Consider the following 18,222-nt stretch of genomic DNA (forward strand, 5'->3'; position numbering starts at 1 on the left):
CTAAGAACTTCATTTGGACAACGTTTAAAGATGATTTTCTCAATACTCTGACACACTTATTCACACAAACTGCTACAACAAACAAGTAAGAAATGCACCTTAAAGAGACTTCAGAGACTGCAAGCCTTTTAAAGACAGTTAAAACAACTGTGATCGCTTGACTACCATTATCAGTCTGGAGGGGAGCAGGCGCAGTAAACATGCAGAACACATGCACTGCACTTCAAACCTACTTTTGTGGGCTGGGAAATAAATGCGTCAAAAGACTTATGGAGGTCTGTATGGCAATGTAAACTGTTGAAAGGGTGGCATGTGCCTGTAGTCCCAGCTACTCGGGAGGCTGAGGCAGGAGAATGGCGTGAACCCGGGAGGCGGAGCTTGCAGTGATGCAGCAAACGGCCTGTCCAGTGTCATGTTAAAAAGTCTGATCCAGCATCCTGAATCCTGTAAGTTTTCATCAACGCATGTCATCACGACGGTCCACAACAGTGTGTATGACAGAGGAAAAATAAGACTATGATGATAGATTATCGGATATGGAGTTTCAGTCTGTTTCTCGACCTGGTGAGGTGAATCATCGAGGTAATCAAAGGAGACAGCTGGTAAAAGGAATTCATGGAAATAGTTTTCACTCTGTGTCTTTCATGTTGAGCGATAAAGTGAAAAAAGCAATGCAGACTACAAAGAATGAACGTCCTACTGGATGTTGCCGTTTTCACAGATGAATGTAATGAGGTGTGTCTTGGATCTTAGTAAATGCGTCAAAAGTCATGCAACGAATGAAGACGTTCCCTCTCGCATGGGCTGCTCCAATGTTCCTGGAGTTCAGCTGGTGTCCGCACGTCTGAGACACCCACCACCAACACACTGTAGCCTTGGGTGGAAAAGACAACACTGAGGCTCAGGAGCATGGAGTGACGAGACTGTCGGTAAGTAATTGAAGATACATTGCCTGTCAAAACCGGTCAAGAACGTTTCCAGGGTCGTATGTTGTCACCCAAAAGTTAACAATTTATATGGTTGCAATAAAGAAAGTAAGGTCTATTTGCATGACCACTGAGATCGTCAATGATGTCAGAACTGGTGGATATGGGTCCATTTCGCAATTTATGGTCTAATTGTAGTTATCACACGTGGAATTAGAATTACACAGTATTTTTGTGGGGGATGATTAAGTCTATAGCATTCTATATAACAAAAATAAAATTATATAAGCTGCGCATGGGTGATTTAACTGCTGTTTTTTCATACAAATACGGGCGGTTGAGCGCCGGTCGTGTGTGAGTGTTATAATTTTACCATAGACTAAATAATAATAGATATTGATATGTATTAGAATGGAATGTTGAACTGTGGGTGGTATCATACATACTCACACGCATAATGACTGCACTAAAAAAAAAAGCAATGGAACAAATAGCACACAATCTAGAGCGTTAGGGGAAAAGAGAGGTGGAATAACAGACTCGCACTCAGAATACTTACAATCTCACCATGCAAGTATGAGGTATGTTACAATTTTTACACTAATACTGGTGGTGGATACCCACCGGCAAGGTGACTCTGTCAGCCCTCAGCTGCTCACTAACGGTTCACGAACGGTCAACGCAAGGCGCGGGTGGCAAAATGCATTTCCTAAGAGACCAAAAGTATATTATGAGAGGCGCCTGCATGCAACTGTGCTGAGATCGTCCGTCAGCGGGTTTCGGTCAAAACAAACCTGAAGGTTCAGGAAACTAAAGAAGTAGGTTGTTATGACCCGCGTTCGTGGTGCAGCGTAAAATGATGAAATGACGGTCATGAACCATAGAGATAGGTTAAAATCAAAAACCAAACAAAGTATAAGTACACCGGTATGGTTTTCACATCCTTACCTTAGGAGCGAAAAAAATATGCCCTTGAGAGAAATTACAGGATGATGCTTTTTTTTTTTTTTTTCTGGCGAGCACGCTTCAGGCCTACTCTGTTCTTATATGGGATATTTGGTTTAATGCAGGTCTTAAATAAAGGCCTTAAAAAGTTTTGAGACTGATTTTTAAAAACGCTGCAGATACCCCTGTCCAGATGGCAAACATTTCTTAATGTTTTTGTTTGTCTTGGTTGTTTGTACTTCAGTGTTACCCTGCATGCCAGAAGCGTTTAGCAGCATTCTTCTTCACTTCATCTTGAGAACGACCATCAGTTACTACGACCAGAACCTTGGGAACGTTTCTCCTCATGCCACTGTCTGATGTGAACACTTTCTCTCCGATATGCTTCAGCGCAACACCTAAAGCACTCACACGCATTAAAACCAAGCATCATTTCATAGCCATTTTGTTTTCTTCTTTTGACACCTTTAGGTAGGGAACATAAAAACAATGTTTCACAAACCCGTTTTGGTGTTTCCTCCTCTGTATTTGACCATCTGAAGGGCGGACAGCACCATTCCTTTGTCGTGGTAGGTGTTCAGTTTGAACTCTGTTTTAGCTTCATCACTGTACTGCACAAAAAGGACACCCTGTTTTCACAGGAAGGAGAAAAAAAGCATAAAATAATCCCAGCACAGTCCGGCAGGATCAATCAAATGACTACAGACCAGGTCGCAGCTACCTGCATGCCATACAGGGCTGATGACGTTCAAACGATAAGGGCATGCTGGACGACAAAATGCACGGACTTTCAATGAAGCTCTCATCTCCAACACTCCACTTGCGCCATTCGATCAGGTACCACCAGGTCAGCCTTTGGCTCCTGCACGCACTGGCATTAAGAAAAACAAAGTGATGAAAAGAGTAATGCCTGGATATATTAATACCACATATTCACCCCTTTCAAATCTTCTTTTAGTTACATCACGTGTGAGCACTGTGCATTAAAGGTATTTGTTTTACTAGACCTAAATTCCATTCAGCTCTACAGGTCAAAAAGTTTTCAGAGATTGCAATTGTTGTCTCTTGGTCTTTACCACACTCGAGTGCAAAGGGATTGTGGGTGGTGGTGGAGGAGTTGGAGGTAGTTGGCGGTACAGTGGGCTTCCCCCCCCCCCCCCCCCCCCCAAACTCACTACAGAACGACAATAAACCATGAGTAAACTGTGAACTTTGACTGAATTCTTCTGCACGCAATCGTGACTTACATGTGTCGCTCTTTGACACTGACTCCGGGCCGGCCTCTTGGTTGTGGGGGTCTGTGTGTAGACTGTGCATTGTACAGCGCGTCTGTCTCAGCCCGTCAAAAAAAACGTACTTCTACTGGCTCTCAGCAGCGGTGATATTGTAGCCTCTTGATCCCCCCACGGTTAGCAAAGCTAATGATGAGATGGTAATGAGACCAGCTTATACAAACAATTGGAGATTTATGTATTTGAACTACTGCATTTAAGCCATGCATTTCAATTTCAAACATCAGAAAAAGAAAATAAATATATTAAAATAAATAAATAGAACTAAAGCTTATCAACATGTGATGCAAAAATAAACGAAAATCTAAAAAATAATACGAAGCGCACCAAGAGACATTTATTGGGCTTACCTATTTGCATCTAATTAAAGATTAAAAAAATTAACAATTAAAAACACACGAATATTAATAAGCCTAGGTATTTCAAAAATATTAAGACAACTACAACAGGCATACTTAAATTATTATTAAAATATATTGTAAAATACAAAATATTCAAAATATTTAGAATCAGCATAAATCTGTTTCAGTCTGACAAACAATTGTACCTTTATTCAGTTATAAAATATGAAACATGTTAAAATAAAGACTGTTTGTTGGAACAAAGCGATTATTCTATTAATAAATCTTTTTGTAAAATGTATGAACATTGAAGCTTATATTTGTTCATTTTTAATAAATAGAATAGACTCTGGATTCTTGTTTAAAAACACATTAAATGTACTTAGACTGAGTACAGAAATCGGAAATCTGCATACCTGTTTTCCTTGTCTATCATGACTAATAAATTAAGCATCACTATTAGCAACACATAATAATAGATTATATATAATCACTGATATATCTATCATATAATCATTGCAAGATGGCAAAGTATCGCTTCAAAAGAGTTTTCATAGTTCACATGGATTGCTTATTCTGTCATCCCGGCATCTTGCCCTCATCTTTCTTTTGCTTATTCCGTTCTCTCTCTTTCAATAATTCTCTAAATTAACTTACGATATGCAAAGTATCTAGGTTGTTAGGTCTGTTAAATGTGTGTGGCGGCTCGATGAGGCGTTCCCATTCTGGATAGTGGGTCATGGAAGGAGTCCTAAGCCGACGTGTATGTGTAATGGATCAGTCTTTGGATACAACTGAAAACTCATCTCGCCACGCGGTTCTTGACAGCAGGTGTGCTGTTTGAAAACAATCTTCGTGACTTATTTCTCAGTCATATCATGAACCACAGTCAGCGCCTACAAGTGAGCTTCCGTTGTATCCCTTGGTCGGCGGAACCAACTGCGGATCGCCACTAGTGTCCGTTCCCCCGCTACCGCGTATATACAAAGCCAGCCTGCTCATACTGAGACAAAAAGCCTTTCAGATTCATACCCAGTGGTTTCCAGGCTGCAGGTTGTGCAGAATGTTTGTATTAACATCTCCACCCACAAACACTTCCATGGTGTTATCCGTCCGTGCCTGGAACACACGTTTACCCTAACTTACGAGAACATGTGTCGCATGAACCTACAACACGTATTGTCCTAGATTATGACAACACGGTAAAATCATCTAAAAAAAATGGTCTCTTATAACCACCCTACACCTTACTACACACCCACTGGGGGATAGACCAGATTATAACCGTTGACCCGCGCAGGTACAGGTCCCAGGACACACGGAACGAGTTGTAACCACTCATCTGAAACACGCAGTTTACAGAGCTCCAGGACTCCAACTGAAGGAGAAGAAAGGAACATTAAACCGGAGCCAAGACACCTGAAATTTTCCTTTCCCAGTGTTTCCTGATTTTTCAGCACAGCTACGCTTCGTTGTTACTGTCAACAATCTATCTGTCAGTTCATCATTCGATTCAAAACCGATCTTATCTGTCTATCTGTCTATCTGTCCTGTCTGTCTATATCTATCTGTCTGTCTTCTGTCGTCTTCTGTCTGTCCTCTATCTAGTTATATACTATCTACTAGGGGTTCTGTCCTGTCTGTCTTTCTGTCTGTCTGTCTGTCTGTGTTCTTTGTATCTGTCCTATATCTACCTACTCTATCTATCCCATCTGTCTGTCTGTCTATCTATCTATCTGTCCTGTCCTGTCGTGTTCTGTCTGTCCTGTCCTGTAACTATCTATCGATCTAATCTATCCTGGGGATCGAAGGGGGAGGCGATCTGAGACTGCACAACAGTACATTTAAGAAATTGCTGCCTGCTGTGCAGTTTTTGTCCCACGTGGCTGACAGTCTTATTTTTGTGACAGGCTGAAACATATCTTGCTGCTTGTTGTGATCATTTTGGAATTTTCCGCTAAAATGTGACTTGATTTTTCATCATAATGCCATAAAATTTTTGCCATAAAAATGTTATAAAATTTGGTTTACTTTGTTGGAATTTGGGGGAAAATTTTGCTCTAATGTTGTGATAGTAATCATAATGTTGTGAGAGTAATCACAGATCTATCTATCTATCGATCTATCCGTCCGATACCGTCCAGTCCGGCCGTCCGTCCATCCCATTCCCATTCAGCCATCTATATTCTATCTATCTGTAAGACTGAAATCGGATTGTGTAACCCGTCCTTACTGTTTTTTCCATCTCCAGAGAGACGTCCTCCAGGCCCATCTTGATAAATGGCCTCTACATTGATGTTTGTAAGGAGTGTCTGCCTGCAGGTTTTTCAAGATGACAGAGTTTCTGTTGCCCAGAACAACTTGTCTATTGTGAAAAACAGCAGGACCAGATCAGCTTTCTAGCATGCATTTAGAGAGTCCAATAACGTCCAAAAGGCTCGTAAAGTAAGCTCATGATTCTAAATACCTAAATGTGTAATGTATAATGCCGCTGTCCTTCATATTCACTACTATAAAATACAACACCACTTACAAACTCCTCGATGGGATCTCCAGTGGTGGGTGCATAGCCAATGCGGTAACTGCAAGGCACGGTTGCTCCTTCTGCATGCTCCCACTGACAGACAACGTGCTGGTGGTCGGATCATACACAAGCAGGTTTCCTGGGGTCCCCCGCGGGGCAACCGTAGGTGCGATCACATCAGAAATTCTCTCATCAATCATTATACTTGTAACATACCAAATGTTTAAACTGTAATAATTACTGTAACATATATATAAAAAGATGTCCTAATGACAGGGAATTCCTCATTCTAAAATGCTTTGAATGTGTCGAGGTCTTTTTTTTTTTTTTCCCTATCCCTCTCTTCTTTTCTGACATCCCATCCGTTGAGTAAAAGAGAAAATCCATTGAATCTTATCTTTTAGCAGCCCATTTTAATTTTTTACATTCTCTATCAGTACGGCCTAGTTTACCCTTAAATTTGCTTCAAAGTGCTTCATAGTATTTCCTCCATGGGAAAAAAATCATTGTAAACACTTTTTTACCCCTAGCGAAATGTTTTTGGCACAAATGTGGGGTGGTGCAGTAGAAATAATGTAGCAGGGTTAGGGTTCATAACAGTAAATAAGCAATTTGTACTTTAAGGCCACAACTTCATATTTTGGATTGGGGGCAGTAACTCAAAAACTTTTTGTTTTGAGAATATTGATAACAAATATGATAATAACTCACAACCCTCACACTTTGGGTTAAGTTGGAAAATTAGATTTCCTGAGATTTTCAGCTGTTTTACCTTTACATCTGAAATAATTAAATAACAAATATAAATGCTGACATTTCATTGGACAATGTCACTGAGAGTGCACCACAAACAAAGGAGCTCTGATAGAGGCGTCCTGCAGTCAGACCCACATGTTTTTTCTCCATTATCAGACGCAGAGGAGCCCTCGCCATCAGCCAACAGAGCCACCACACTCGTCACGCGTGTGTCTGTGTCTGAATCGGAGCTTGCTCCCAGCAAGGCAGTGTGGGTGTTCCCTGGAACGAGCACCTAACCCACAAAATAAAAAAGTAATAATTAACCACCAGGGACACACCTGTCGGTCTTTGTTAACTAGCAACATTTATGATACTTTAAATACTTCTTTAAATAATGAGTGAAGCTCACAAAGAGAATATGCAGAATATGTTCACATCTGAGCATAAAATTTAAAGGAAAATTAATGATCATATTATATTGTACCAAAAATAAGCTTATTTTAGCATCAAGTTTAATTGGTCACACTTCAGTTTAGGGACCAATTCTCACTATTAACTAACTATTTACTATGTCTTCTGCTTCAGTAATTGCATGCTTATTATTGTTAGTAAGGTAGTTTTGTTAAGTTTAGGTATGGGTAAGGATTAAGAGATCTAAAATATGGTCATGCAGAAAAAGGCATTATTATGTGCTTTTATAAGTAGTAATAAATAGTCCCAATACGCTATTAGTACCTCATGATAAATTAGCAACTAGTTCATAGTGAGAATTATTCCTAAAAATAAAGTGTCACTGTTTAAATAATGTTAATTCATTTACATAAGGATTGAGTTCCACCAATTGAGTTTTAATAAAAATACAATTAAATCAGCATTATTTTACTACAAAAAATTGTACTGTTCACCGAATCTACCATTTATTCTTATTGGAGTCTTATTTGGTTAAATATCGCGAAGACAATCATTCTGTCCAGCCCATGTTTTACAACAAATACTACAAGTGTTGATTTGAGAGGAGTGCTTCATGCAAAAAAGGAAAAAAAATCTTATGCAAACTCAATATTTAATCTCTTATGATCACACACAGCACAACTGCTGGTTTGCAAATCTCTGATATATTACATCCTGAGAAAGACGTCTGTCTTTCTTTTTTCAACAGATGACCTCTTGCACTTACTGATGTTTGTGTCACGACTGATTTCCAACCCAAACCATTAGTGATCACTTACTCCGCCAGTGCAAGTGGAAACATTCCTTTGATTGTGTTAATAGTGCAGCAGTTGTAGCAATTCGGTGAATGATGTGCTGACAGTGTCACGCAATCATCCCTCCTTTCACTGCTCTTCACAATGCCAGGTCAGGGGGTCACTGACTTCCCAATTAATGGATAACACTGTCCTTTATTTTGAAGACTAAGGCCAGGGGACGATTGATTACACTTCTGGAGGTTCCAGTGGAAAAGTTAAAAAATTCATCATGGTTCAGAGGTTTAAATAAAAGCGCAGAGAATTTGGAAAACTGGCTATAATAACGGAAAAGGTTCTGCGTCCATAACAATATTCCACAAAGCTTTGTGGCTGCAGATAAGAAGCAGTTCTGTTAAGACTGAATGTGAACTCCGTTTTCCTCAGTGGTGAAATAAAACAGGTTTGGGCTCAAGATTTCCCACAGCTGCTTGTCTTTATTGCAAGGATCTGACGACAATAAAAGCATTTATGGATTTCAGAGCTTAGTGAAAATTCCTCTCAGGCAATAAAGTTCATGTGAGAACGAGGTTGCACGACATTAAAAACACAAACATCTTTTCAGAGGGGGCAAGACTGCGAGCAGATCGTTACGCGCAGGTTGAGAGACTGACATTTGTTGTGACAGTATTTCCTGAACAACCTCTCGTGCGAGACTAATGACAAGCACTTACAGACTGAGGGGGACGGGTTCCTGAGAGGGGGGGTGTATGCCGACGCGGTACTGCAGAACATTTCCGGAGGCCGGCTCCCAGCGCACGTTCAGGGTGTTTGTGCCGGGGTTGTAAACCCGGATGTTCTTGGCAGGGGTCCGCACCACTGTTTCAGACAGGAGCGGGAGCCGCATCATAAAAAAAAAACAAAGACAGTAAAAGCGGTGAGTGGTTAGAGTGGTAATGCAGGAACAGAAAATTTAAACTACTTACAAAAGCCTGAAAACAGGATTTATGTGATTACTTACGTGATAACACATACAGGTCTAAACACAATAACAGTTTCAATGTCAACTACCACAGTTACAACAACATTTCAAAAGGCTTAAGAGAGACGTCTTATTTTTATTAAAATGGCCTTTAAACTAAAACCGATGTAAACACTTGATAGTCAGCTTGTTTTAAGAAATATTGCAGCTTTGGGGGCATATCCAGGGTGGATTTCTCCCTAAAATCAAAAGAAAGACATATGTTCAGCTTTTTTATCTACAATAAATTGAAGGTTTTGTTTTTTTAGTATACAGTACACTAGTCAATTTTGAGATTTTGGATTATTTGGCTTTCAATTTTCAAGTGTTGTTTCAGATTTAGTGGGAAGAAAATATCCAAAACGTGTAAATCTTTAGTTTTGTTTATTTATTACTTTTTTTATTAATTGTGTTTTTTTTTAACAATAGGACAAATCAATAACTCACAGGAAGCGAAGTGTTGTGAGAGATAGGGGGTGGGGGATCGGGAAATGTCCTGGAGTCGGGACTCAAAATCAGGACGCCTGTAGCGCAACGGCGCTGTATGTTGGCATGCTGCCCATAAGGCTGTTGATGCCGACAGAAGTGTTTAATTTAATGCAATTTATCTGTTTGCATCTGTAGCTTTTACTTATTTCTTTATTTCCAGAGGGGTTTGTTCATATGCAATTCACCTGGTCGTACACATCATAAACCATTTTTATTCCTAAAAACATGGTAACATTTTTTTTTTTTTTTTCTAGTTGTTGACAGTTTTTTTCTGATTTAAATTAGATATCCAAAACCTTTTACAAACCTTTGACTCTAATATGTCAACAAAATGAAACATTTCTGCTCTGGAAATATATGCAAAGTAATGCATTTTTATTTAAATAATTCATAAAATTTGCACAAGAAAACTTGTATGCTGACATTCTTTGCAAATCTTAATGAAATCAATCAACTGGGGACGTAAGACGATATCTATTACTGAATATTTTACCCTATTCAACTGGGGTGTCTTGCCTTAAACAGTAAATGCACACAGCTTTCGATAACACACATTGTGAATGGTGCATGAAAACAAAAAGCAGAACAAAATAAGCTTTAGATTTCCACCAGCAAAAACCCTGATACCAGATTTTAAACAAAACAAACACTTGCATTAACGTGGCACACAAAAACTGGAGGACCAAAGTAGCTCAGATGATGGGAAGCAAAGCACCACGTTATTCCCTGGTGGAAAAACAATGACGCCAACAAAAACCTGTTAGTTTTGACTCTGAAAGAGGAGCATTGAGCTGACAGCAGTAAATAAGGCAGCTTTTATGTCCTTGTGCCTCCCTGGGCTTTCCATTTGGTAAAAGAGATTGTTCATAAGCCTCACACCAGCATCTCCAGTCATTACACCCCATAAAGAAGGCTCATTAAGCCCAGACTGGAGTCACATTTATGGGGTTGCCAGCACATCGGCATTCCTCCCTTAGTGATCAGTCCAATAAAGCTGATTCAATCTTTGGACAAGTCTCTGAGATTCTATTTATAAGTGCAAAAGTTGAAGCCAGAAGACTGTACTTTGCATTTTCTGGATTGAAAACTTTGGCAAAAGCGTTCCTGTTACTGGAGCGTATATGATGGGTGAGTATGGGAATTTGTTGCTTTCCAATAATGCTTAAATAAGAAAAGGCTGCATCAACTCACAGGTTTTTCCATTCTCCGACATGCGCTTGCCCTCTCCAGGAGCGTATACTGGCACCACTGTTACTGTGTACTCTGTATCAGACTGCAGGTTCTTCAGAACGGTACTGGTGGAGCTTCCAGGAACTTGATCGAGAGAACAAAAAAAGAGTTTTGTATTTTCTTGTCTCTGCAAGATTGCACAATGCTTGGGATGGTTCAGAGAGTGTGATGACTTGCTAAAGTGTTATATGTGTATTTAGAACATTTCTATGCACTTTTCTAAAGCCCCTTTCACACTGCACGTGGTCCCGAAAAATTGTCGGAAAATTGCTGGAGTGCCTTCTGTGTGAACACAAATACTTGTTCCCCGGGATTGATTCCGGGCTCGATCCTGGGTTGGGGACCTAGTAACCATTGCCGGGTTCAGCCCCGGAACGAGATCTGTGTGAACAAAAGCTGGAACCAATGCCGTAACGGATGTGTCGTAGTGATGACGTAGTTATCCTTGCGACTCTTTGAGCGGGTGTTTTCAATAATACACCCTGCAGCGCCAGAGGGGCAGAGAGTGGTGTTCGCATAAAAAAATAACTAAAATAAATAAACAGAAATGTGCGGGAAACTGGACTGAGGCAAAGACTACGACCTCCTCAGTATCCATGCTGAAGCTGAGATCGTTCGCCAGCTCAGTGCAAATGGTACCATGATGCGGTAAACACAATCAGTGTGGTTTTCTCGAGTGAGAAATCACAGATAATTAGTAAGCCAAGTCTTTGCGAAAAAAATAAAAATTCCACCAGGTGCTGGATCACAACAGAGAAGAGTGGCAGCGGAAGATTAGAATGGCCGCCTATTCTTTCGCTACGATTTGTTGCAATATAGCCTAGCGTTGTTTCGACTCGTACATACACCTCACATCCTGATGTCACGTAGAGATGCACGCACGCACGCACAGATTCTGGTTAATCACTGGCAGTTGTGAACAAACTAAAATCTAACGATCCGGGATGAATTGCAAAGACACAATTACTCGTGTATATCCGGAATGAAAGGGGCTTACTGTTCCAAGTCGAGCCAAACCCCAAGTCTCTATGATTTCTATATTATTATACTATTCTGGCTTCAATGTAGGTATATGGGAGTTCTTGAACAATTTTTTTTTTTACACAGAATTTGAATATTATAAAACAGTAATTCATATGTATATATATAAATATATAACAATTGTAGCACTGCACCAAAAAAAAATACCAAGATCATGTGTTTGATTTTCAGCAAAATACACGTTATAAACTATAATACAAATTTATGCCTTCAACATAGTGCACATTTCTTCGAATAAAAGGGTCTGTCAAATGCATAAATCACAGTGCACCAAAATGCCCTCAGAGAGGGCAGTTGAGCAAACTGACCTAACAAAATATACTTTTTCTTAATTTCAGGAAGACGGATTGGTGCACCTGCCTTTAACCATGTCAGACATCAAAAACTGACACTCCAACATCACAATCATGATAAGACATTTCAAACGCACATTCTACACACCTCAGCATGTCAAAACTTTGCAAGCATGTTTATGACCCTAACTGACCCAAAACGTTCACACAATTTCAAGAAAAACATCCAGACAACTCAAAAACACGGGTCAAAATTGCCCCGGAACGAAAATATAAGGCTTAAGAGGGTGCCGTGGGATGTACCATGTCTTCTGCGCCCCCCTGTGACCGGTCTGGTAGTAAAATCCTGTATTGCCGTACACTGCCCTCAGCCGGCTCCCAGCGCACATTCAGAGTGCTGACCGTGGGGTCCGTGACCTGAAGGTTTCCTCACACTGCCCAGCCGGTACTATAGGAACACACATAAAAACTCTGTTCAACATGTTGACAAAGACCTAATTTATGTAATTTACATACTATCTGAAAATGATACATGAAAACATAAAAAAATCATGTGACGCACATGTCTTTCCTTGGCCAGAAATGTCTTTGGCATCTCCATTCGCATAGACTGCAGCAACCGTGATGTAGTAGCGGGAGTGTCTGGAGTCAGTTTCTGCAGAAGGAACTGTGTTTTTCTTCCCTCCAATCTGTGTGTCTGTGACAGAGAGAATTAATTGTGTTGTCAAATGAGTCAAGGATCAGCTCCACTGAGTGTATCTATAGCTGTATCTGTGAAGTAATGTTGACAACCACAAAATTATGATGAATTATTTTGAACTCGTTATCAGAGCATGGATAAAACAAACACATGTTAGAGCACCCACATACATATTATTCTAAATTTGATATTCGTTTTCACAAGATTTCATTTTTTGGACGAGTTATATTCATTTTCTGTGGTAATCAATGGAGTATTCCTTTAAATAAGCTTAAGCAATTTCAGCAATGCTGGATAATGTCAGGAAAGGCACATCACAAATATGTTCGCAGAGATGGACGGAAAACACCGTGCTTGCAGTTTTTTGTTGTTATTCCTATGACTGCTGCCAGTGTAAATCCTCTGCCTTCTTGATGAAGAAAAACAGAGGCTGGAAAAAGTCACGTGCAATGACTGTAGTATAGAAAAACAACATCTCTTCACCCATTCTGATAGCATGATAAACATGGATGGATGAGTAATATGATAGTAGTCCTGCAGATAAAAACATCATAAGACAGCTTAAGATTTGCCTTAAGGTTTTAGTTGGACCAGCATGCCACTGAAAAAACAGCAACCTGTAGGGAATATTAAATGTGCATTCAGATTCAGGCATTAATCTTAAAACATAATACAAACTACAGATCTACAGAAATATCAAGCTGCTATTATACACAACTATTCAAAGATTTGGGATGGTAAGAATTTTTTGAAAGAAATCTTTATGCTCACCAGCACTTTTTTTTTCTCAGTAAAAACAGTAATATTCTGAAATAATATTACAATTTAAAACAGCTGTTTTCTGTGTGAATATATTTGAAAATGTAATTTATTCCTGTGATCAAAACCTGTGATTGGTCACCTTTGATCAATTTAATACATCCTTGCTGAATAAAAGTATAAATTAAAAACCTTATGACCCCAAAGTTTTGATAGTAATGTAGATTCAGTTAGTCATTAATTGACTAATAATTCAATTAAAAAGGCTATATGGTATATCAGTACAGCTTCAACAGTGCCACGTGTCACATAGTAACATTTAAAACTAGTTAGAGCAAAAAAAAAAAAAAAAAGGCGCTTAAAATGGGGATAAACTGTGACCTTTGATTATAAATAAAATTTTATTTTACATTTTTGATGTTGATAAAAATGCTCATAGGCATTATGATTATAACTACAACAAGCATCAGCCATTATTATAATTATCCTAATTATCTCATATCATCATCTTTAATGGTGAACTCTTGACGACTCTTCAGCTAAGAATACTGTACAGTACTTGCATTAACAAGATAAAGCCAACAGATTGTTTCTGTGATTTCATCGTTGTGTTGCATTGAATCAGTAAATTAAAGGTGATGTGCACAATTCTTGGTCCAATACAATTTCAGGATCCAAAACATTTTGTGATAATCATTCAAATCACATTTGGAAGCAGTCAGCATCTTGTTTGCCAAATGAACGAATGTTGGTTCAATTCAATACAGAAAACTGTGGTTGGTGCTACAACATCACCGTAATACTGTTATCAGTCAGCCAGATCATATGAACACAAAAATGTTGAAATGTTCTTTACAGATTGTGATCTTCCTCCTGCAATCAGTACGTAAGTGATCCTGTAGTTCTGCACTTTTCCAGGAGCGTGATCCCATTTGGTGGTGAGGGAGGTGGTAGTCGCATTGAACACCTGGAGGTTCTGAGGAGGTCCACTAGGAGCTAAGAAAGGAACAGCATTTGATATTTCATTTTTGTGTTCTAACACATCCTCGTATCCATATGCATTCCAAATATCAAATGTCATAGAGCTTAAAAACAACAGACTCACCGGGTGTAATAACCTTGGACACTGCAGTCAGAAGGGTGCAGAGAAAGAGAGTGAGAGTTTGTCAAATGCACATGTGGTGTCTAAAGTGCAGCAGATGGAAAAAGTCTATCATTTGGATTTGGGGGTTTCTTACATGTGCGTTGGCTGCCCAAAAGATCTTCGCTCTCAGACTCATCGGGGTAAATGGCAGTGACAGAAACATCATAGAGAGTGTCTGGTTCCAGGTTCTCTAGAAGGAGAGTGGTGTCCTCGCTGTTCAGGATATCCTGAGGAAGACAGTGGTATTAAAACTGAGACACAAATACTACTACTGCTGGATACTAACAATCCAACCTATTACATGCAGGGATGTAAGAAAAAAAAGTACTGAGAAACTGTACTTAAAGTAAAAAGTACCAGTTACTATGTCAAAAATTTAGACACTGTCAAAAATTGTTATTTAATTAAAAGTCTAAGTATTTACTAAGTACTTAAAAAAAAAATTCATTCGGTGAAAAAAGTAAAACTTTTTTTCAGCTAGTTGCCAAAAAACAACATTTAAAACAACATTAAGTTGAAGAACTAAAATAGTTGGAAACTGGAAACTTAAAACTTTAACTAAAATTAAAATGAAATTGGGAAGATTGTATATATATACTATTCAAAATATGAATAAAATTATGATAATTACTAATTATGCTAAAATAACACTGTGTATCCACATTTAAATGTACTTAAGTATTTAAAAGCTAAGAAATTAAACACTTTTAACTTTTAAACATGCTTAGCTTTTTAAATTGACTTTTGAAAACAAGTGATTTTTTTAATAGTATTTTTCTAAAATGTCTCCTGTCAAAAATCACTATTTTCTCATTCTTCTGATTACATACAACTCTAGGACACAGCAGATATTAAACTCAAGCCAATACCCTTAAACATGTTACCTGAATAATCTCAGCTAAAAATTAGCAGCAAATTATGATACAGTGACACTTGAAAATAGTGATTTTTAGACAAATAATCTAACCTAATCATGAACAGCATTCACACTTGACTCAAGTTCATCTATCTACAGCAATAGTTATTATGATTATTATAAAACATTATATTACTGCAGTTCAGACTGGGTCTGTGTCTGAAAAGAGTTCATTCCACACAAAAATGTACTTTCCATCATTTACTCACCCTCGTCTTACAAAGATTTACATTTTTAAATAACTAGAAAAAAGTCATATGGTGTGTACTTTGTTTTTTAAGTCTATGTGAAATTAAAATGGAGTAAAAATATTGTATTTATTTTGTACATGTTACTGAGTTATAGTACAAATATGCATGTCAAGTTCAGTTCAGATTCCCCAAAACAGTACAATTACTCAAATACCCAATCAGAGTCAAATCTTCAGTACTTCAACCTGATAAATCAGGACTCAAGTTTAGTCTCTGATGTCTTACAGATTGAAAGTTGTTCTCTCCGCTCTTGGTCCAGCTGACGCGGTAGAGAGAGACATCAGGAGCGCCGTGCTCCCAGTGAGCCCTGAAACTGGTCTGGGTCACTTCAGAGAACCTCAAGTTCTTCGGAGCAGGGACAACATCTGGAATGTACAGGATGATAAGTTGAGTTTCAGGTTACAATTACGCATTTGAAATATTTAGCAGTCGAATGTTAATTCAGTTTTGAGGTTATTCATAGATAATGGACCCCTGGGCCTGTTACCTGTAATGGCTTGGTTAAGCATTGGGTTTCCGGGCCCAGAGTCATACACAGGAGTCACAGCCACATCATATTCCGTTTGGGAAATGAGATTATCCAGTCCTCTAGACGTTACATCTCCGTCAACTTCGAGCTAAATTGAAACATGAGAAGTGCAGTTATGGCCATAAAATCCACATCTAAGAGACCTGGCAGCATGAGAAGGTCAAGGTTTGACTGGTTAGAACTGGCAATTAGCCATTAGACGGGTATTTACTTACAAATTATAATCCATTACTGATTCCAAAGGACATAACATAATCTATTAGGACTACACAGTTTAGGTAATGTAATCTGACTACTCATTAATTACTTTTAACTTAACTCGTTTATCACATAGCTTTGAATACTGTATGTTATTAAAAATCTGATTGAGTATTTTAAAACATAATATCTAATTACTGGAATCTGATTACATAATCCAGATCACATGTAATCACTTACTACTTTGAAAAAACATGATCTATTTATAGATTTTTCAGAAGTTGGAAATAAAAACTGTGCACAGATTACAGTTTTTCTATTTCAAAAAGTCACATTTAATTCAATGTATTACTTGCCATTTATTTGTAAATATTTGTGTAATTATTAGCAATTTCTGAGTGAAAACTGTAAATCCTACAACAATTTTGTTTGTGTCATATTTTGTGTATTCAATAAATGCAATTTGAGTCAATATCAACAAAATCCATCTTTGCACTCCTGAAGCGACACACAAACTGCATTTGAAGTGGCATTTAGATGTATTTACTCTGAATGGTTAATATAACTCAGAGATGCATTTATACTGCCATTGCATAAATAATGTTAGGAATATAAAACTATGAAATTATACTTTAAATATGAAACTATAACCACCAGTAGGTGGCAACAAGTCTCTCCCCTTAGAGTCACTGATTTTCTCATTCAACCGATTTGTTCAAAACAGCTGATTCATTCAGGAATGAATGAAGTGACTTGCTGAGTTCAGCACTGTGTACTAGCATACTACTCTTGCTATTTATGCCATTGAAAGATATGCTAAAAATAGTAAGAGCAGTATACTACTACGCAGCTGTCTTTATTAATGGCTAACTGAATCATCACTCGCCCCATTCGTTCAGAAACACTGAATCATTCAGGAACGAAACATGATATTTCAAAACTAGACTGTCCTACCTAAAATCAGAATGACAGCAACCTTGTGATGCATTTTTTTTGCTAGAGAGGGGTTGAAATTGAGAGGAGGAATGGAGCCTCAATAGATATAAAAGCACTTTAAGTTCCTGCAGAATTAGACCTGATCTTTGATCCAGTGTCAGGTAACAGGAGCTGCCGCCATCTGTCGGGCTTCTCAGGCTTACATCCACCTGTTTGTTTCATCTTTTCGTCCCAGAACGAAGAGTTATGAGCAGCACTGTGTCATGATTAATGCCTCAGGAAGTGGAGCAAAGCTGAGGCCAAAACTGCCACTGAGAGTTAAAAAAAACAACCATAGGGAAAAAAATCCTACCCATAAAATACACTTCTCAAAGCACTGGATTGCTGCGTGCCACTCAAAACGCCATCTTTTTTTATTGTCTGTCTGTTCTTGCAATCTTTGGTAGACGATTGCCATAACCGAAGCTCTGGAGAGCAGCTGTATTCTCTCTGACTTGTGCAAAGTAATTGCTGATATGTTAAAAGGTCCCAAATTCATCAACATGTGTCTCTTTCTTGGTTGTCTGCCTGGATGCATTGTGTAAACAGACAGGAATCTTTTCACAGGAAGGCTTCCACAGTGACCCAGGAAGGCTTTGCACATTTGAAAACAAGACTGTTGCTCAACAGCTGATAAGCTGTGCACACAGCAGTCATGGCCATTGGCCATTTGGCATTCATGGCCCAATGGTTAGAGAGTCGGACTTGTACCCAAAAGGTTGCGGG

At 38.6% G+C, this 18,222-nt stretch overlaps 1 protein-coding gene across 1 annotated transcript in view; it reads right to left on the reverse strand.

Annotated features, from left to right (window-relative positions):
* LOC109098004 (collagen alpha-1(XII) chain-like) overlaps nt 1-18,222 on the reverse strand; it is a 75,916-nt gene that overhangs the window by 19,771 nt on the left and 37,923 nt on the right. The window contains 17 exon segments of the mRNA XM_042774577.1: nt 2,122-2,269; nt 2,374-2,500; nt 4,537-4,623; nt 4,767-4,882; nt 6,920-7,058; nt 8,685-8,717; nt 8,720-8,829; nt 10,652-10,779; nt 12,326-12,472; nt 12,583-12,656; nt 12,659-12,688; nt 12,690-12,723; nt 14,344-14,479; nt 14,589-14,609; nt 14,722-14,854; nt 16,020-16,159; nt 16,282-16,411. Of these exon segments, the coding sequence (XP_042630511.1) occupies nt 2,122-2,269; nt 2,374-2,500; nt 4,537-4,623; nt 4,767-4,882; nt 6,920-7,058; nt 8,685-8,717; nt 8,720-8,829; nt 10,652-10,779; nt 12,326-12,472; nt 12,583-12,656; nt 12,659-12,688; nt 12,690-12,723; nt 14,344-14,479; nt 14,589-14,609; nt 14,722-14,854; nt 16,020-16,159; nt 16,282-16,411 (1,733 nt within the window).

The sequence above is a fragment of the Cyprinus carpio genome, chromosome A17, assembly GCF_018340385.1.
Source record: "Cyprinus carpio isolate SPL01 chromosome A17, ASM1834038v1, whole genome shotgun sequence".
Taxonomy (NCBI): domain Eukaryota; kingdom Metazoa; phylum Chordata; class Actinopteri; order Cypriniformes; family Cyprinidae; genus Cyprinus; species Cyprinus carpio.